The sequence below is a fragment of the Patagioenas fasciata genome, chromosome 27 (assembly GCF_037038585.1).
Source record: "Patagioenas fasciata isolate bPatFas1 chromosome 27, bPatFas1.hap1, whole genome shotgun sequence".
In the NCBI taxonomy this organism is placed as follows: domain Eukaryota; kingdom Metazoa; phylum Chordata; class Aves; order Columbiformes; family Columbidae; genus Patagioenas; species Patagioenas fasciata.
The window spans coordinates 3,908,270-3,929,134 of NC_092546.1; the positions used below are offsets into that span (position 1 = coordinate 3,908,270).

The following is a 20,865-nucleotide window of genomic DNA, read 5'->3' on the forward strand; positions in this document are numbered from 1 at the left end:
ATTTTCACTGTGCCGATTTGTTTTTAAGCCCGTCCAGGATGGTGGGGTGCAGTGGTGCTGTAGGCTGGGGAGGGAGCTGGTTTTCCATCGCCTGTTACACCACATCCCTCTTTACATCATGCCAAAGGATGTGGCAACTGCTGCATCTCCGACATGACGGTGCTTTACACCCACATCGTACTCATTTACCCTGGGAGTAAATGACTTGAGCTGGATGAAAATTTTCTTACCGAAGAGTTTTCCATCTGAAAATGCTGATTAGACTGAATCGAAATGTTCCGTGGAAAGGTTTTGGTTCTGTTGAAGTTTTCGGTGGAAATGAAGGCTCACTGGCCCGCCCGCTTGCCCTGGACTTGGTGGCTCTATGGCTCTATTTCCTGGCTGGCCAGCTCGGGAGGCCGAGACACCAGTGAGGTCCCAGTTCTTACAAATCTCTGCCTATGTGGGGACAGCCCTGTGACCTCAACACTCTCCGAGTCCTCTTTTAATTCCTTCATTGTGATTTTTCATATCATTGAAATTGTCCGTGTTTTATTTTGCCATTCAGTTGGCTGGATCAACTCCTCTGAATCGTGAAGGCCTTTGAACATAAAAAGAAAACATCTGGAGATGAAGGTATGAAAACAAAGGTGGATGGGAGCTTTTCTTCCAGCTCTCTGTGCAACCACAGAAAAGTCATATCCTTCCTTCGGTAAATGACTTAGGGGCTTGATACAAAGGTTAGTGAGCACGGAACTGTGTTAGTCACATAGTTACCGTGCTGCTGAACAAAACACAAGTGCTGAGATAGCTGCAAGAGATAGGAAGGTCAGTATGTGCTTGTGATATCGCAGTGCAATTGATAAATAGGCATGTACTGGTGATAAGATAGGCTTATTGGTGATAAGATAGGTTGGAACGAGAGAGATCCGCATTGGTGATACAATGGAGCATTACATAGTGTTGAACAGACACGGCTACTGATATTCTATCGTGTCTCATCACTGCAGATACTCAGAAGGTGAAGCTCATCTTTTCCCTTGCAAGACGGAGAGTGCAGGAATCAGAAGATTCAGGTAGAACAGAAGGAAATGGGGTGTATGGAAAGAAGGGAGTAAGGAGAGGTTGGCAAGAAAAGGGAAGTTTATGATCCATTTCAAACTGGAAAATGGATTTGTATTGGAAAAGAAGTCTAAACAAAATGTTTTGGCAGTGGTTTTCAAGCAGAAAGCACATTGAACCTTCCCTTTTCCAGCAAAATATCCACTTTCTCTGGGAGGAAAACATGACACAGGAGATCTTTTTTTTTCCCTGTCTCTGCCACTAACTCACTGAACAAACAGGAACAAGCTCCTTTCTCCTCTGATACCTCTGTTTTCCCCTCCACTGATAGGAGTATGTCCGTAGTTCTCAAGCATACAGGACAACCTAATGGAACTGAGAGAGAAGATGCTTGGGTGCACAAACAGTTGGTGTCACTGGAGGCTGTAGTCTGAGCACGGAGAGGGAACACTTGTTTTTCAGCAGACCCAGGTTCTCTGAGTGCTTAAACAGGCTGTACAGAGAGGGTGATGTGGGCCTCATGCCCAAATGCTCCCCAGGAACCATTGTCTTCAGATCAAACCCACCTCCCATTAAGGTTTTAGATGAGAATCATACTGTAGCTGTTTATTTTACCTCCAGGGCAAGGTGTGAGCTACTCTGCGGCTTTCTGACACCAGAAGATGGTGAGAGATAAGCTTTTCTGTTCCCTGTTTCTCAGGGCTCTGCTCTTCTGCCTCCGTCCCTTCCCCAGCCTTCACAACCACCTGGCTCTCTTCCAACCGCAGTGATTCTGCAGGGTTATGGAGAGCATCAAGGAAGGAAAGCCTGGCTTAGTGGAGGGAAATTACGATTATTTTATTGTCAGCTTGAAGCAGATGCAAATATTTATGATAGTTCAACAGTCTGAGCCATAGGGATGTGAAAAATATAAAATAGTTTATTTACAGGGTGACTATAATACTGTCTGTACTGTCCTGTGCTGGCTCGGGCTGGAGATGTAAATCGTTGCCGGCTGGTTGGAGACACAAGGCACAGCTGAGTGCCCTCGTGTGCTGTGACAGCATCGTCTCCCAGGGCCTTAGTTCTGGAACTTATTGAGAAACAAAACCAGCGTTTAAGAGATTAAAGCAAAAATTCACCCAGAGCCTTTCCAGGTCCCACGGAGCAAGGGTGTGTGTTCAGGAGCAGAGAGGGAAGCTCAGGGAATAGTTGCTTTTGACTTGTCCTCTGTCTCTGACCCATTTTCTGTCTTGGTAGCAATACTGTAGTAGTAGGAGCGTATTGTGTTTTCCACAGAAATGAATCCTGGGCGCTCTTCCCATCTGCAAGAGCAGAAAGGAACAAATAGAGTCAATGGAAGGGACAAAAGTGGACTGATGCAGTAAGAATATACCAAGCGCAGAAGAACCTGGGGAGGAATAGCAGCCCAGTTGTAGCAGGGGAAGGCAGCTGAGACTTTTCTGGGGTGGAGAGGGGTGAAAGCACAGAGGCTGTGACATCTTCCAGGGTTGGAACAGGCAAATGGAGGGGTATGATAATAAAGAAATAAGTGCATCATCTATTGTGGACTGGGGAATGAGACCAAGGCAGGAGGCACCATTTGCTTTGTGTTGTCACCATCCAGACAATGAGTGTTGTTACCATCTAGATGGTGTGATGGAGCCGTCACCCAGCGAAGAGCTGAGCTGGTGAGAGCCGTACCTGTACGTCCAGCACTGCTGCATGAGCGCGTACATCTCCGCCGGGCAGTCCGTGGGGCACTCCATGCGCTTCCCTTGCTCTATGAAGCTGATGACCTCTGGGCCTTTCATTTTCTAGGGTAGGATCAAGTGGGAAAACGCTTTAATGTTTTTGGAGCTGGCAACAGGATTAGAAGAGATTAGAGCCGGGCCTGGGGTAATGCTTTGGGTCTGTGCACCACACGCCCCATCAAGTCCCTGTCTGCAGCCTCAGCACTGGTGTTCTGTGTGGCCAGCACAGCCTGCTGACCCCATCCCAATCCTGACAGTGGCTGAGCAACTGATTTTGCAGTTGCAGAAGGATCAAAGAGAAGATCTGCTTTGATTCAAACCCAAATGAATTTTTCTGTTTCTTCTCCCTTAAATGAACACAAAGCTGCAGGATCCAAAAAATCTAATTTGTGCCTTTTGTAAAGTGGAAGCGATCCTGTCTCCTTTCCCCTCTGTTCAGCCGTGGTAAGAGCACCCACTCAAGAAAATAGAAGCTGTAGTTTGTGCGTGTTGGCCTTTTCTAGAGCCTGTGGCATCCACCCACGCTGGCCCGGCTCTGCCTCACCTTGTAGGGTTTCTGCCCGTAGCTGAAGGCCTCCCACATGGTCACACCATAGCTCCACACATCGCTCTTGCTGGAGAACTTGTGATAGAGGATGCACTCTGGGGCGTACCATTTCAGGGGCCACTTTCCTGCCGTCCTGGCCTGTAGTAAAGCAAAGAGGGTCATTTCCACTCTGAGCTGAGCCGGAATTCTGCTTTGCTAAATGTTTGTGTCAAATTCCCCGTGCCCTGGGCTGGGAGTTCATTATCTGGATCCTTCGCTTTGCTCCCACTTACCTTGTAGTAGCTGTCGTCAGCGCCAAGAGCCTTGGACAGCCCAAAGTCGCTGATCTTGGCATAATGCTGGTTGACCAGCAGGACATTTCTGGCTGCCAGGTCCCTGTGGACAAAGTTTTTTTCCTCCAAGTACTTCATCCCCATGGAGACTTGGTGCATTAGCTCCACAACATTGTTCACTGTAATCTCGTCCCTGGGGAGGATAAAAGGACAATACAGTAATAAAGGACTTGCCGTTACTCTGTTCACCATGGTGCCCTGCGAGTTTTCTAGCTGCAAGGGATAATAAATGTGGACATCTCTGCTCCAGAAGCATCAGTCCTTATTACATCACATGAAAAGACATCTGTGCTGTTACCAGCTTTTCTGTACCTACAAAGCCAGGCTTGCCTGGCAGCAGGGAGTTTGATGAGAAGCGCAGCCCATCAGCCAGACACATTTTATTCACTACTCACTTCTTGGAAGCCAAGAACTTGTTGAGTGGCCCTCCAGAAGCCATCTCCATCACGAGCATCAGGGACTCTGCCTCGCAGACCCCTATCATGCGGACAATGTAGGGGTTGTCCAGCTGGTGCATGATCTGCGCTTCCTTCATCATTTCGTCCTTCACTGTTTTCTCGTTGTTGCTCTTCAGCACCTTTATGGCCACGTCGATCTGCTTCCTGCACAGGGTGCAAGAGGAACACACGTGGGAGGAATTAAACAGCAGCTGGACTCCCGTGTCACAGCCAGGACTGCAAGTCACTTCTCACATGATGCTGTCTGATCTCTCAGTGGCAATCTCAGCAGCCTGTTTGGCAGAACCCTGCACAAAAGTGGTATCCCAGGCCAAAGAGAGAAGAATCACCTCACCCTTACAAGTGTAGGCCAGTATTTGCCGTCTGTAGATCTGAAGGTGCATCATCTCACACACTGAGACCCACATCATCGTTGCCACTTTCCAAGGGGGAAACTGAGGCACAAAGTGGGGAATGGCCAAGGCCATCCTTGTGGACTCACAGGCAACAAGCAAGAGCCAAGGATCGCACATCTCCTCAGTCTTGCTCCTTTGCCCTGGCATGGACCAAGATGACCTCAGAAGCATGGACTTGCTCCTCTGAGCCCCGCGAATGCCTTCAGAAGAGCCAGGACTGTGCAGTGCAGATTACACCCTCAAGGGCCACGAGGCTGTCACTGAGAGTCTGTGGAAAGTCCTCACTGACCTTCCAGAGCATCTCTTATACCTCCACCCCATAATCACATTAAGGTCCATCTAGCTAGAGACAGGATAGCTGGGGACATCTCCGAGCTCAGCACCCTCCACCCACACTACTCACTTTCTCATTTTGTAGACTCCTTTCTTGACACAGCCAAAGTTTCCTGCCCCCAGTTCCACTTCATCAATCATCAGGTGGTCCCTCTTCAAGAAAAGCTTCTTATCCTTCAGTTCTTCTGGATCACTGTATGGGCTTTCATAGACGCTGGTGTCCATAGGTAGCAGGCGTGACTTTCCCGCACCTTCCCAAGAGACAGAGGTTTTAACAGCTGTAAACAAGATATTCTTCCCCATCCCTCTTTCCCTCACCAGCTGGGAAGGTTTTCTCTAGTCTCTTGGCCAATTTTCCTTCAAGCTCCAGCATTCAAGCCCCCTTCCTGGTCATCTCCCTTCCTTTCACAGCCTCTCGTAGTGAGCCAGGATGGGGAGAGGTGTTTGCACATCCCCACTCCACATATCAGACCCTGCAGGACCTGGGCACGTGTGTGATTCCACCCCACTGCAATGTAACCGAATACACTGAGTTTTTATTAGGTGGAATGGAAGATGGGGAATGAGACAGGGCTTGATTTACTGGGTGCTGGGTGTGGGCAAACAGTTTTGCAGTATTTTTGTCTCAAGGCTCCGAAACGAGTGGGATGCTCCTGGGGGCTTTGCGGCACTGCTCTTTGAGCAGGAGGTGATAGAGATGTGTTAGGTAATCTCCATGGTTCCTGTGGCATCCCCAGGTCCTGTCTCTTCCCATTAGGAGGAGAGGGCTTTCAAAGACGCTTACCTACAGGCTCTGGTGTGTATCCATCTGCATTGAGAGGTCCAAGGTGTCTCTGGAAAAGAAATGAGGATGAAGTGGATAACGCAACCAGGGGAAACTGCTTCGGTTTGAAATGGGAGAGGAGAGGGATGAGGAGCCTCTGCAGCCTGCTGAGCCCCAGCTCCCTCTCCACTTTCCCCACCCCTAAGTGACAAATCTGCAGCAGCAGGGTCATCCCAGCCAAGTCTCTGCTGCTTGTTTTGAGGCAGGGAGCGAAGGGAAGCCCGGAGGCAGCTCAGCTTGCAGCCAGCCCACCTGCGTGCCTGGAGCGGCCTCTGTGAGCACACACGGACACCGTCAACAGCCCCGTCCCAAAAGCAGACAGTGACAAAGCGGTGCGGTGCATTTCCCCAGCGCAGCTCTGAACGCCAGTGCTGCTCGCAGCAGAGTTGCCGCAACATGAGAGCCCACCGCAGATTGTGAAAGCTCCCTGAGAAGACGGGTGGATGCTCAGGACTTTATTTATCCTCCGCTGGGCTCTGGGATGGGCTCATGTAGCCCAAAGTAGCTGGTTTCAACACGGCTGGGCGCTGGGGGCGGTGACTGAGCGCAGACGCACCCCGAGGCCGGGGGCGCAGAGGGAGCACAAAGACGTGGCCAGGGGCCAGCAGAACAGGCTGAGCGTTCCCAGAATCCCACCACATCTTCCTCGCTCCCGCCTGGCGAGGCGGGCAGGGGGAGCAGGGCTCCCCGAGGACAGGCCCACATGTCGCGAGGAGCGCAGGATGAATGGAAACCATTTTCAGCTTAATGGTAGCCGTGCCCAGCTATTCCTTGTTCCCATCCCAGCTGGAAAGGGGACAACATTGCAGCTGGGCTTAATATATTCCATTTGAGTTTTGCCTTGTAGAGAGGAGCAGAGTTTGGTCAGCAAGCTTGAAATGTAATAACGTTAAACTACTGAGGTACCAATGTACAGATCCTCCCCAAAACTTACGCTTGCGGAGGGGTGGGTTGGTGGAACCGGTGCTGCAGACACTGCGAATCAGGAGAGAGAAGTTGTTATTACTTTATACCTCAAGCTGGATCAGAGCATCAGTCCTTGAAGGACCGTGTGGATGTCTGGGTCTGATCCCCTCTCCTATAAAGGCAAATTTCCACAACTTCAGCCTAAAAAGGTGTGGAAACACACCTGGATGTGGGTGTTATTCCCAGAGCAGGGGAGGCACAAGCCCTCTGGGGGACCCATAGTCTCCGTCAGTCCCAGGAAAGCGGGAGTCCCACAGGCACGCTCTAAAGTGATGTTTCTGATACTTGGGCCAGGACTAAGTGAGCCATGGTTGAGTGCTTGGCTCAAGAGACCCGTCAGGAACCAGCCTTGCAGGACGTGTTGTTTCCTGCTGCCTAAAAAGCAGGTCATTTTTCAGAAGCCATCTGTTTGACACCAGAAATCCCTAATCCATTTGGAGCACTGATTCCCCCATCTGCTCCTGCCTTTGGGCCACCCTAGGCCAGCCCTGGAGAGTGGCCTTTTTCAGCAGACTTTTCTGACTTGCCCAATTTGCCAGAGGAGCAGAGACCTCGCTGTTCCCTCAGCTCCAGCGTCCGAGCAAGGCTGGGCATGGTAAAGGAAATTTGGGTTGGTGTTGCTCAAGTTGCCCCCACTTGGTGCTAAACTGAGGCCAGGGGTGGCACTGAGGGACATCAGCTCACCTGGCATGTTGGGGTTGGGACAGGTTTCCCTCAGGTAGAAAATCAGCCCATCCGGTTTGAGTTTTAGGTACTCCACCAACTGGGAAGGGAATTGGAGGAAAAAGAGATTATTGCAAGGAGAAAATAATCTCTTCATTTTGCTGACAACTTGTGTGGCTTATGGTAATGATTTCTCTCAAATTGATGGCAAACAGGGACTTAACTATTTCTTTCCCTCCTCTGTCTGTGCACTCAGGGATCTGCTAGAGCAAGTGCTTGCATACTTGGATGTCTGCCAGAGCTGGGAAGAATTTGGGAAGTTAACTAAGGACCAAAGGAAGAAGGAAAATCTCCAGCAGGAGAGCCAGGTAGGGCATTTTCAGTCTGATGTTATTGTTGTCCCAGCCAGAAAGGTTTTTAAGTTGTGCCATGTTTGATAAAGTGTCAAAGAAACCTTTTGCCTTCCCAGAGGAACCCGAGGGTTGGCTCTGTGAGCCCTGGGCAGTTTTTCACTGCAGCAGCCGCTGGTTCAGGCACAGCAGGGACTTGACTCTGGCTGGAGACAACCAGCCCAGCCCCGGCCACCGGACCGCAGGGGAGACGAGGCTTTCTCCTCCCCTCCTGCCCAGCTCGGATTTCATCTGCAATTTGGAGCCTGGCATGGTTCTGTCCCCATAAAAATGCCCCGAAGTCTTTGTTTTCAATCAAATTCAGAGTGAAAACAGTCCTGGGAATTTGAAAAATTCAGCAAAACAGAATGTGTGTCCCCCAGACAGCCCTGCCCGGAGGAAGCGCTGCTGTCCGGCCCCTGGAGCCAGCCTGGGGTGTGTGCCATGGGGTAGAGCTGGGCTCCGGGCCACAGGAGACCCCCCAGCAGCACTGAGAGCTGCTGGGCCCTGTGTCCCACTCCCCAAAACCCTGACCCAGCCTCACGAGGGCTGCAGGGGCATCACAGCCCCCTCCACTCCCCAAAGCCCCTGACTCAGGAGGGGTGGGATGTGTCTCCTGGCACCCGCATCTTCTGTCCTGTAAAGACTTTGGCAGCTGGCTCAAGACTTCTGGCCTCCTCTATTCTTTGCACAGAAGTCAGTCGCTTGGAAAACAAAATCGCAATCTGCACATAATAGTTTTGCTGGGGCGGGGGCAACGTGGGGGCTGCATGGGAGGGACAGCCTGGGATGAGCATCTTATTGGGGTCTGCTGCAGGCTGAGATTCGAGGTGCACACTGTGGCTGAACGTGTGACGGTTTGCCTATGCGGTGCAAGTGTAATTAACATAACCATCTCAAGTATCCTGGCTTAAAGCTAGGAATTAAAAGCACTAATCCTCTTGTTTCCTTGGAGAGGCACCAGACCGGTGTCAGGCATGGAGCCAGTGGTAAAGCCAGCGCTATTTCAGAGCTGCTGTGATATCCCAGACTTAGATTTCCTGAGCTAGGAGTGCACAGAAATGAATGCAGCGAAGCGAGCTGATGGACAGACAGACCCAGGGATGGAGGAGTTTTCCAGAAGGGGCTACAACCACCAATGAATGGCCTAAAAGCCTTTAAAGCTCCACGTGGCCCTTCCTGTCCCTCAAGTCAAGGGCAGCTGTAACAAGGGAAAAGTGCCTTCGTTTTATGAGGACACCAATGATCAGTATCCCACAGCACGGTACCTGCCACAGCGTGTCGAACTTGGTCCCCTCGGGGATCGAGTACTTGCCAGACTTGTCCTGGTCTATCCGATAGTGATACACCGTCTTGCCATAGATGAGGGAGAGGGCGTAGGTGCCATTTTCCTTCCTTTCTCTCAGCCTGGTAGGAGGAAGAACTATTAAAAGAACAACTCTAGGCTTTTCCCTGCAAATTATCAAGTCTGCAGTGGTGGGGGGTCGCTAAGTGGGCGCTTGGTAAGGTGTCCCTGCACCCCAGTGTTGGAATTACACCTTCCCAACACCCCTGTGCAGGGGCTGAGGAGGGACCCTTCGCCTTCAGTCTCTTGCCCCTGTCTTCCATCCTCTCCACATAATTATTTCTCACCCTAACTCATTCAGGAGATAATTAAATTAAGGACTGTCCACCTCTGCAGAGATGCAGAGCAAATGCTTTCTCCTGTATTTTATTAGCCATACACTGTCTACATGTCAGTGTTAAATGTCTTCATCTACCGAACACTATATCTCATGTCATCCAGTGCATTAGCAAGAACACTTCATAGAGAAACCTGAACACGAGAAACAAAGCCCAGACTGGCTCTTCCTGGTGGCTGGATACTTTCTGGACAATAATGGGTTTGGGGTGTCACACCCTGGTTTTGAAAGATCCGTAAGCACATATTCAGCTAAACCTCCTTTCAGGAACTGTCACATGAAACAAATAACTGCAGGGTGGTGGGGAAATGGTACAAAGTACCAGGATCATCTGCCGGGGTTTTGCCCACTCACAGGAATTTCCCGTCGGGTTGTGCCCCAGAGTAGAGCCTGCGCTCGGCCTCGTCGCGGGTGATGCTGCCGTGGTACCAGGGCATCTTCTCATGGGCTGTGGTGGCAATGAGCTTCTCCACCTGCGGAGCCTGGCTTATGATGGCCTGTTCGAGTGCGTCCCCCTGGAAAAGTGTGAGAAATGAGACCTCCTGCCACTCCACTGCGTTGTCGCGTGGCTTCAGCACAGGTTATTTGCACCATTTTGGGGCAGATGGCACAGAAAACTTGGAAGGTCTTGTAACTGAAGTGCCTGTAGCCTTAATCATGCCTATAACAAAGTGGGTTGAATTCTGTTCTGCTACAGAGCGGAGTTTCTTGCCTATCTGAACAGGTCCGATCCCTCAAATCCAGCTGAGGTCCATTGTCTTGCTGGTGAGGGAAGAGAGAAGTCATCGTATTTGTATGGGGGATTTAACATGAGGCTCATGGGGTGTCTTTCAGCCCCATTCCTGCGAGCGCAGGACCCTTGCTGGTGGGTCTGCCCTCCTGGCTGCTCGCTGTCCCCAGACACTGCAGCTTGTCAAGAGCAGTGCAGTCTGGAAATCATGTGGAAGACACTAAATTACTTTTTCTGTCCCCACACATGTTATAAGCAAGGTGAGTTTTCGTTTGCCAGTAGGTGGCAATGTCCTTTGTGTTATCTACTGGTGTTCACACATCAGCTTCTCAGAGAACGCTATAGAATACCTCATTCCATCAAGCACCTTTGGTCTAAAATAGGTCAAATCTAGAGATCTTACTTAGAAAGACCGAAGAAGGAGAATGCCTGAGCCATTTTTCTGCCAGGACTTTGAGGTGTCTGAGTAGCCACATTCATGGTGACAGCAGGTAGAAGGAAATTAATTACGTGCCTGCCTATTACCATTTACAGAGTTTTGCCTTATGCATATTTATATTCCAGTTTGCAATAAAATGCAGGAACTTCCCTGTAGCTACTTTTAAATGTAAATCACAGACCTGATCCAGTACCCAGTACCTCAGTCTCATAGGCAAAACCTCCACTGATTTCAAAGAGTGAGGAATATCTGAGGAAGAGTTTAATCCTGGTTTCATTACATTCCAGCCCAGTGTTACAGAGGCACAGGTGCCTCACGCAGAAAGCGATGATCAAACTGCAGCGAGTGCCCTGTGTGCTGCAGAGGAGCAAACGGCACGTGGGGAAGTGTTTGCAGAGTGTGCAGAGAGCTCCAAGGCCCTGCAGAGCACACACAACACTGGCTTGGGAAGATGTTTATTCCTATTTCTGAAGGAGAAACTGGAAAAGAGAAACACTTAAGACTGCTCCTAGTGTCATCAGCCCCTGAGGAGAAGGACCTTGCTTTACTGTGCTTTGCAATGGCCAGTACCTCTAGTTTCCACGTCTGCCGGACGTATTCGCGCACCATATTGTCCCTCATGCTGTCGAAGACCCCGGGCTGGGGTTCCACCCCGCTGGGGCGGTTGCAGGGCTTGCGGAGGGGGCAGCACAGCCCGTCGGCATCCTTGGAGTAAAACTCGCAGAGCTCCTCGGGCCCGCAGTGCGCTTTGCCCCCCGCGATGGCGTACGTCCCGTTCATCTGGCGCTCGATGGCGTAGTGGTAGAACTGCAGGTTGTAGACCATGGAGAGGACGTACCCCCCCAGGCTGCGCAGGCATTGCCGCAGCAGGAACAGCCCGTCCGACATCCCCGCCAGCTTGAGGTGCTCCTCCGCTTCCGACCTGGCGATGCTGCCGTAGTAAAAGGGCAGGTGAGCAGCAGCATCTGGCATCTCTGCGGGGCCGCACGGGTTGGCTCACGCGCTGCTGGTGTTCGATCTGGAAGAGAGGAGCAAAATTCTTCACCAGCACATCATTTCGCAAAGAAGTGTAATTGGGATTCTGACTTTGCCTGGAGGTTCTTCAGCCCTGAGCTGCCTGTGGGATGATTTCAAACATCTCATGGAGAGCAGCAGTGGGGGCATTCATACCCTCAGCCAGAGAATCCCACAGTGATTTCTCTATCCTGCCCTGAATGGGGCTAGAAAGTATAAGTAAAAATCCATCTGATCTTCATTTGAAGATCTGAAGCAATAAAAAATGCATTGAATCCCACAGTGAATTGTTCCAATGGTTAATTACTTTCACTATTAAAAATGTGCTTCTTACATACATCCCAAAGTTTTTAGCTTTGACTTCCTACCATTTTCTCTCCAGTCCTGTTCACAATAAAAGGAAATTATTTTTCCTGTCTGAATAAATTAGTTTTACTATGAGAGTTTATAAGGCAAAATCCTTAAATGGAATAACACTGAAACATCAAATGCCTGAAAAACTTTTAGATACACACTTGCACCAAGCACAACAAAAGGAGGTAAAGATAAACCCAAGTGCTTCTGGGCAGGCATTAACCATCAGTTGACAGGAAGAAGAAGAAACCTTCCCCTAATTGTCTCTTGAAAAAATGTATGGATTTTTCCCAATACCTGACTCTGGCTGGTTTGTGAATTGGCCGATACTCTGATCCCGTTCGGCAGCTCCTGTTTCTACATGATGCACATGCTCCGGAGAAAGCCGGAGCTCACGTGTGGCCAGCCGTCACCGCAGGGTCCCTTTAATCCCGCTGGCTCCATTGAGCTGCAACGTGGAAACGTTACCAGAGCCCTGTTCAGAGCAGCCCAAAAGCAGAGACAAACCTACCGCCGAGCTGCTGCCACTGGGAGTCCCGCGAGGAACAGCCCTTTGCTGCCTGAGTCACTGCAGACCTGCTTCTGCCAAAGAGCTATGGGGCTCGTATCGAATCATCTAAAATCCCACCCAATTTCCGGTGATTAGTGGAAACATGATCATATTCAAAGGGTCTCATTTGTTTCCCGGAGCCCGATCTTTGATTCTGTCATTGCGCAAATGCTGGCCCCAAAAAGATCAGAGTGTTTGTCTCCATCTGCATTTCCTGCGAATGCGTCACTTGCCTTCAGAGTAAAGAAAACACCAGTTCTTCGGCCGGTGTGCTGGGTATTTCATAGAGTCACAGAATCGTTTTGGTTGGAAAAGAACCTCAAGATCAAGTCCAACCATAACCCAGCGCTGGCACTGCCCCATGTCCTGAGAACCTCATGTCCGTCTGTCCAACCCTCCAGGGATGGTGACTCCAGCACTGCCCTGGGCAGCCTGTTCCAATGCCCCACAGCCCTTTGGGGAAGAAATTGTTCCCCACATCCAACCTCAACCTCCCCTGGCGCAACTTGAGGCCGTTTCCTCTGCTCCTGGCGCTTGTTCCTGGGGAGCAGAGCCCGACCCCCCTGGCTCCAAGCTCCTTTCAGGCAGTTCAGAGATCAGAAGGTCTTCCCTCAGCTCCTGTTCTCCAGCTGAACCCCCAGCTCCCTCATCCCCCATCACCCTTGTGCTCCAGCCCCTTCTCCAGCTCTGTTCCCTTCTCTCAACTCGCTCCAGCACCTCAAGGCCTTTCTTGTGAGGGGCCCAAAACTGACCCCAGGATTTAAAGTTTGGCCTCCCCAGTGGCCTGGTTCTTCCCAGCATAACTCTCATTTCTGAACACAACAGGAGAAGTTGCTGCCCGCTGGGTTGTGTCCCCTGTGCTGTTCCAGATGTGGCCTCTGCTCTCACGCGGTGACTGGAGCTGTGCCTGTGCTGCTGGTCGCCCGGCTCCATCTCACCCCGTTTGCCCAGAGCCCGGGCTGCCTCCTGCCAGCCTCCGGAACCGCTGGAGAGGGGAAGGGGTTGGCTGGATACATGCTGTGTATCAGCAGGAACCGGACAGGGATCAGGAGAAACCGTTCTGCTATGTGCACCCTGCTCTGCTCAGCCTGCAACAGCAAAGAGCCACAGGGAGATGGATTAATGGCAACCAGACTTTTCTCTGCCTGTTTGTTTGTTGTCTTCATTAAGCCCAGAAATGGCCCTGATGAGAACAGGAAGGGAGAGCAGGCTCCGGCGAGGAGGCGTTTGAGCCGAGGCAGGAAACCACAACAGGAAGCCGTCGGTGGCGTTTGCAGCTTGAGTGCGGGACTGGCGTAAACCGTATCAGGCACAGCATAAATAAGCCTGAACTGTGAAGCCCCTTTCATCAAATTCATCAAATGGAGCAAAGTGGGGTCTTGGCAGACCTGCAAGGCTGGGACACAGAGGGCAAGTCAGTGCTTGGAACCCAAATGTCCTGATACCTTGATGCCTCCAGGCATCAAAGCAGCCCAGACACTTGGCATATCCAGGCTCAGCTCCTTAGATGTGACAACTGCTGGGTCATCCCAATCTGCGCCTGGTCCCAGGGGAGGGCAGGTCCCAGGACCGTGGGTCGAGGGCTGTGGGGAGCAAGGGTTGCAGCTCTTGGTTCCAACTGCAGAGTCAGACTCGTGAGTCACGTTCACGAGTCGAGGAACAGGAGTTGCTGAGTGGGCAGTGGGAGGTCGATGGCCTTCTTTGTGTGTTACTAATTTCCGCTTACTACCTGGGATAAACAGCGGTTAGGTACAAGGATGCTGCACACAAACATGCTGATTCCCTTGTCTGGAAAGCCCAGGGCCAGAAGATCACAGCAAGTGGAACATGTTTGACAATTGTTCAGGCAGGTGAAAGTGGGACAGCAGAAGCCATTGATCACCACCAAGCTCCCACAAGGTTTCCAGCTGCCTACACAGGCAGTTCTGTTACAAACAGACTGGTTTTCCTTTCCAAGCACAGGGCTGTGAGTCAAGAAGTATCAGAGGTTGGTTCAGGCTATGCCACCCATTTCAAACACACCTTGCTGCCACGAATGAACCCTGTTAGAAAGTGACTCTCATTAGAAAAAGCTCCTGAGTCCCCAGCCATGAGGGAAAATCACCCCCTGAAGTCTGAGAGCAGATTTAAGCAGGAGGATGTATAGCCTCTCTAAAGCTCTTGCTTTAAAAAAAGTTTGTCCTGCCATCCTGGCTCTTTCTTTCGCCCATACACCAGCCCAGAGTCTTCTGGGTGTAGCTAAGCTCAGCTTCCCAACTCCAGCTCTGTTCCTTAACACCGCTCCTGGGTGGACCCTGATCCAGCCTTAACAGACCTGCACAAACCTCACAGCTTGGTTTTCTGGCGCTGCGTAATGCAGATGAAAATGAGAACTGATTTAATAGATTGCTTTTATAAACATTACAAACTAGTACCTGGAAGAAGCTGTGCGAGGGACCCTCTGCCGCTATTAATTTCAAGTAACAAGACCTGATTTTTCCAGCACCTGTTTAATCTCTGTCCCTTGGGCTGTAGTGACTCAGACACCGGGTGTTTCTGTTCGCTTTGGGCGCTTCCCCCTGGTTAGAAACAGCGTTCAGGGAGAAGAACCGTAAAACCAGGGCTCCTGTGGTAATGGCCATGTTTGCAAGTTGATGTGAAGATGCACTGAAAAAAGCAACACCCACGTAAGAAGCATTCGGATCTGTGCACCGTGACACACAGGAAAGCCAGGCAGGAAGCTATTGAGATGTCAGTCAATCAGATCTATATATAGCCGGCCACTTGCTTTTACTCAGATCAGACAAGAACCATCAGGAACTGGTTTGATTGTATAATTTCTCAGAACAGCAGAACCACTTTGTGCAAATCCCGAGCCAGACCCCAAGCGCAGCGGGTGCGCCGATGAAAATGTTTTCCAATGGAGAAGGAGGAGGCACTGACAAACTTAAGCATCCTGTTAGGACCATGTTTTCAGTCTCATTGTCCTGGCAGCAATAATTCCTCCCAGCTCAGCCCTGGGCTGCCCCTTTAAGGTGTCCGGTCAGAGGAGGGTCCTGCCCGGGGGGTGGGAACCGTGTGCTGGGGATAAAGGGGCTCAGGTGGTGCTGGTGCTGGTGGAGCTGTTGCTCAGGTTTGTGTTGGCAATGTGGGGAGGGGTTGTATTCAGCAATTCTTTAAAAGGTGTTTAATTGGGTGGCTGGAGGTGGGGTCTGTGTGGTAAATATGCTTGTTGTCAGCCTGGCTGGTGGGGTCTCCAAAGAGCCAGGGATCCATATTGAAAATAAATCAGTAAGGGTGGGGGGTTAGAACTAGATGAATGAGATAGCTAAACTGAGGCAAGCATTGGGTAGTCTGTATGCCCTGTGGTACCCAACCAGTGGGAAACAGTGGAGGGAATTTGAGGCTGGGATTTGGGGGGGTATAAGCAAAGGCTATTATATTGGCAAGATGATAGTTACCTATGCTCTGAGCTCTCTGGGAGGGGCTGCAGCAGCTCTGCTTGTCCCGGGGGGAGCAGGACCGGGTCTGCTGAGCACAGGCTGCTACAGAACAGGATTCAGAGGCAGGAGCAGGTGAGGTGCGGAGCCATGGCAGAAAGCAGAGCGAGTCTCCAGCTTCCTCTGTACCCGCACAGGGACCTCCTGGGGTCCCCAGGGCTGCAGAGGAGCAGCTGTGCCCTGGCCCTTCCCCTCAGTCCCCTTCTGTTGTTCCCAATTTGATCTGAGAATTAGATTTGCAGTGGAGAGCCTGGTTGAAGATGTGAAAGGCTGAGGAATGCCTGCAGTGTGTGGGTTCCCTTTCCAAGTCATTCTTCCCAGGAACAGCTGGCACTGTGCAAGAGGGTGAACTGAAGGGCTGATTCCTGGGCCTTTTTTTTTTTAAATCTAAAATAACAAAAGACTTGACGTGCTTCTAGGTTCAAAGAAAAAAACCCGAAAAACTTAACTTTGGGTTGACCTGGCTACATTCTTCTAATTGTTCTTGATTAATGTTTAATTTTTATTTATGCACTCCACAGCAGCTCTTCCCAAGATTTCCTCATGAGCTCTTGCATTCCTGGCTGTAGCTGCTTTCCTAACCTCCCTGCTGGCTGCTCATTAAAACCTCAGCTACTCAACCATTTATTAACACTTGAACTATGTGTGAGTGGGAGTTTATGAAAGTGTGAGCCCATTTATGTTTGTGCTCATAAACAGTGTGCCTTCTGCTCGCATGTGAAGATAATCATCTTTTCAGCTTCTCAGGGAGTAGTACTGACTCAGTCCTGCCTGAAATGGTTCTGTTTACAGAAACTCCACAGAAAAACCTGCCTGATTTCCCCTAAGGACCTTGTCTGCTCTTGCAGGTAAGTCCAAACTGCCCCTGCAATGCCTGTGGATCCCAGGCCAGGTGCAGAAATACTTCATGTGCCTCCCCCTTTGAAGTGGAGCATGGGAGCTGTTTGGCCCTGGGGACAGTCCACAGTCCTTTTTGGAGGGAAAAATGTTGAATTCCACGCTTGCAAGGCACACGGAGGGACGTGGTGCTGTGATGCGCTTGGTGTGAAGGTTCCTAACAGTGACAGGACGATATCAGACACGGGCTTTGTGCCCCTGTTGCCCCCTATAAATCCTTGCCCAGAGACCTGGTGCCACCCCATCACAGTGTTATGGGAGATCAAAAACAGAAGGGAAGGTTCTACTTCAGCGTGTGTGGCCTTGGTGTTACGGTACATGTGTGCTATAAGGAGCCAGTGCCTTGGGTCCCTCGGCTCCGTTAGAACACGTATCCCCACACGCTGCTCACAGCCGCTGCTGCAGAGCCAGCCTGATGCTCCTACCTGTGCCCAGACCCTCAGGAGTTGTCACTTCTGCTCCCATCCTGCAGCTCTTGGATTTTTCCTCCTTGCTGCTCTGAGCCTGCCCGAGCGGGCAAGGGTGCTCGTCCTTCTCCAAAAGGGAGAAACGGTGCAGCAGAGCATGGAAAATCGATGACATGCTTGTTCAGTACAGTCGGATGGCAATAAAGGCCTGAGCTCATTCATATCCTGCTGGGGGCTTGTTTTCCTTCTGTGGTTATTTGTCAAATGCTAATGAGCGGAAGCAATTTGCTCCTCGAGCTTTGAGAGCAGGAGACCGGAGGGGGCTGGGGAGAGAACGGCCACCTGCATGGGGGCCTGCTAGGTACAGCTATCTGCCTTTTATGTTCCAGCTGTTGTTTTAACGGTTGGGATCGCCCTGTTCCCAGAAAGCAGCTTTCTGGTGTTAACCCTGCTTCCTCAGAGTGTTCACCGGTACCTGTGAGCCTGCAATGCAGATGCCACAGGGGTAGCATGAAGCAGAACTTGGTGCTTCTCACAGGAGCCCGGGGCAGATATTTCTGCCGTGCCATAGCAAGGGAGTTAAATAGACAGCGTGGGCTTCCATCAGCCAGAGCACAGTGAGAATATTGCAGCAGGAAGCACCAATGGGTCTCTGGAACGTGCAGATGGTGTGTTAGTGCTTCTGGATTAATGCAGGTGAATTGCACGCATGAGCACGTTTCCTATTTGCACGTGGTCATGCCCGTGGTGTATCACATGCTCCTTGTAGTGGGGTGCACCCGTCTCTTCCTAAAACCTTGTTGTCTGGCTGTCCATTGCTTTGGCTGTGGATGGAAGGCACAACCAAGCACCCAGGAAGAGCAGCACAGAGCAATGCAAGCGGCTGCTCTTAGTCCGCTTTGCACTGCCCATCATGGGTAACAAAGCTGACTCACCAGCTATAGATGGTTTGGCTAAATACTTGGCTCTTTCCCTAAATAAAAAGGGATTGATTCTTTATCTTGTGCTTATTTTCCATTAAAAGATCCCTGGGCAAGTGTTTACCCTCCATAGTAGCCTGGCAGGCCTTGATCAATCAGAACATAAAGAACCATATTTTTCCAAAAAACTGTGGTGAGGGGCATAGAAAATTGAACTGAATGTGGGGTTTTTTTGTGTAAACTCAAGCTGATATTCATATTTCATGAACATTCAGTGATGTAGATGGGCGCAAGCCCCCTGACCCCCACCCAGAGCAGAGCTTTGCTGGAGGCTTCAGCGGCTGGATTAGTGTGGGAACAGAAACCTGAGTGTTGGTGCCACTTGGAGCTGCCTGGTGTGCAGTATTATTTTCTCTGTGGGGGCAGGTCTGGAACATGGGGTGCTGGGGTCCCCAAGCGGGTTGACACAGCTGTGTGATGGGGCAAACAAAGTCACTGTGTCCCCTAAGGCTCAGCTGGTGCATGTGAATTTGGTTTGGAAGGCTGTGGAAACACCCTGCTGAGCCTTTGTAGAGCCACTGAAAGCACTCCTGGCTCCAGACTCATTGATCCTCAACAGCTTTTAATTAGGATCTAACGTCCGTAGTCAAACACAGTGAGGTGCAGTTTCCTGCCTGGTGTCCCCGAGTGCTCTTGTGTCTGATAACTCAGCTCTGGGTCATTGTGTCTAAACAAAGGGTTTCAAGATGTTTGTCCTGGGGATGAGTGAGAACAGAGCTTGTCCCTGTTTGTCCTGGGGATGAGTGAGAACAGAGCTTGTCCCTGCCACCGAGGTGGAGCTGGTGTTCACAACTAACCCAGAAGAGCAGAATCCTCTGGGTTTTGGGTCTAGCAGATGGTTCCGTTGAGCCAATGACAGAAAACTGCAGTAACATGCCTAAATTGGAGGAGGAGGGCTCTGTTTTTTGGTTCCTTCTACCTGGCCGCCCTGCCTTACCATGTTTGCTGAAATAACTTAGCACACAATACCAGGGGCCTAGAGGTTGACTCCAGACAGTACGGAGGCTCTGGGGAGCAGCAAGACGCAGAAAGGTTAAATGAGGCATTTATGGGAGGATCGATGGTCTGCGTGTGGCTTGGACCCATTCCTTGGCTCTACCATGAGTAGTGTGGGTGTAGTGAAGGTGACAAGGGGCTTCGAGTCGCATCGCTGCGAGGGCACTGGCTGTGATGCATCTTGCTGGAAATCACAGAATGGACTGGGTTGGAAAAGCCCTCAGAGCTCATCCAGTCCAACCCTTGGTCCAACTCCAGTCCATTGACCAGATCATGGCACTAAGTGCCATGGCCAATCTCAGTTTCAAAGCCTCCAGGGCCGGTGAGTCCAGCACCTCCCTGGGCAGCCATTCCAATGCTGACCACTCTCTCTGCACAGAATTGCTTTCTAATCTCCAGCCTCAATTTCCCCTGGCAGAGTTGAAGCCCATGCCCCCTTGTCCTATTGCTGAGTGCCTGGGAGAAGAGCCCAATCCCCCCTGGCTAGAACTGCCCTTCAGGTCGTTCTAGAGAGTGCTGAGCTCAGCTCTAAGCCTCCTCTTCTCCAGACTGAACAAGCCCAGCTCCCTCAGCCTCTCCCCATAGGGCTTGTGTTTAAATAAGTTTATTATGTCCTGCACTGGCTCAGGTCCTTCTCTGGAAGGACCAAAACCTGCTGAGCAGGGTCGATGCTGCTCTGAACAACTTCCCCCCCTCCCTGCTCTGGGTGGTGAAGTGGCTGACAACTCTATTTCCAACCACAAAATGATGGTGGTTTTTTTACATAAACATCTGCATTTATGCTTTGCCACTTAGATATAGATGTGATTGCTGAGCTTGAAGTTTAACAGCATTTGTTTTTTTGCAATGCCTAGAGTCTCCCTGGAAGATCGCAGCCACTGTCTGCACTTCTTAGGGGTGTGCAGTTCTCTTCCTGAAAAGCCCAGGAAGAAGAAAAGATGGAGGAGGAAGAGGAGGTAGAGGCAGATTGAGGCGAGGAGGACTGTGGTGTGTGCACTTCAGGCAGGTCAGGTGCAGAGCTCCATATTCTTTGGTGTGCAGGGCTCTGCAGCGAAGGGGGTTTTGATGCCCTCCTGATGGGCACTGACTTTTTGTGCTGGGCTACCAGCTCTACTGGGGGAGGAACAAGCTGTCTAGAGGTAACACCATTCCTGCAACCTTAAAAAATATAAAACACATACCACCCATGTGGTTCGGTACCAGTTGCACCTTGGTGCTATCGAGATTTCTTGTTTCAGTAGGTGATTTGATGCTGGAAGTGTTGGAAACATCGCAAGTTCAGGAGAGAGCAATAAAAGCTATGGAAGGCCTGACTGGGCTGATTAATGAGCACATTAATGGAGGATGCACATGAGTTGTTGAGCAAGAGTGACAGGGAGAAATTTGATAGCAAGGCAGAAGTATCTAAAGGGTATGATCATCTTTCAGAGAGGAAAAGCTGTTTTGAATGTGCTGATAAGATGACATGGGGGATAAAGGAGAAGATATTAATCAGTGGAAAGTAAGTCTGGTTATCAAGAAACATTTCCTAACAAGAAGATTCATCAGGATGTGGAACATGGGGAAATAGTGCAAGTCCCATTGCTAGTCACTTGAGACCGGATCAGAAAATGCGCTGTAGGGAATAATCCTCTACAGGCAGGAAGAAACTGGGATG

General features: G+C 50.6%; 1 protein-coding gene across 1 annotated transcript; it reads right to left on the reverse strand.

The window, feature by feature from the left end:
- Positions 1 to 1,940: 1,940 nt before the first annotated feature.
- Positions 1,941 to 11,541, reverse strand: ZAP70 (zeta chain of T cell receptor associated protein kinase 70). Its single transcript, XM_065858409.2, has 12 exons — positions 11,102 to 11,541; positions 9,717 to 9,877; positions 8,949 to 9,087; positions 7,313 to 7,391; positions 6,597 to 6,637; positions 5,624 to 5,672; positions 4,910 to 5,090; positions 4,049 to 4,255; positions 3,594 to 3,786; positions 3,319 to 3,459; positions 2,725 to 2,837; positions 1,941 to 2,345 (listed from the first exon to the last, which is right to left on the reverse strand). Exons 1-12 carry the CDS (start codon positions 11,501 to 11,503, stop codon positions 2,222 to 2,224), a joined length of 1,830 nt encoding a protein of 609 aa, XP_065714481.2. The 5' UTR covers positions 11,504 to 11,541; the 3' UTR covers positions 1,941 to 2,221.
- Positions 11,542 to 20,865: the final 9,324 nt, after the last annotated feature.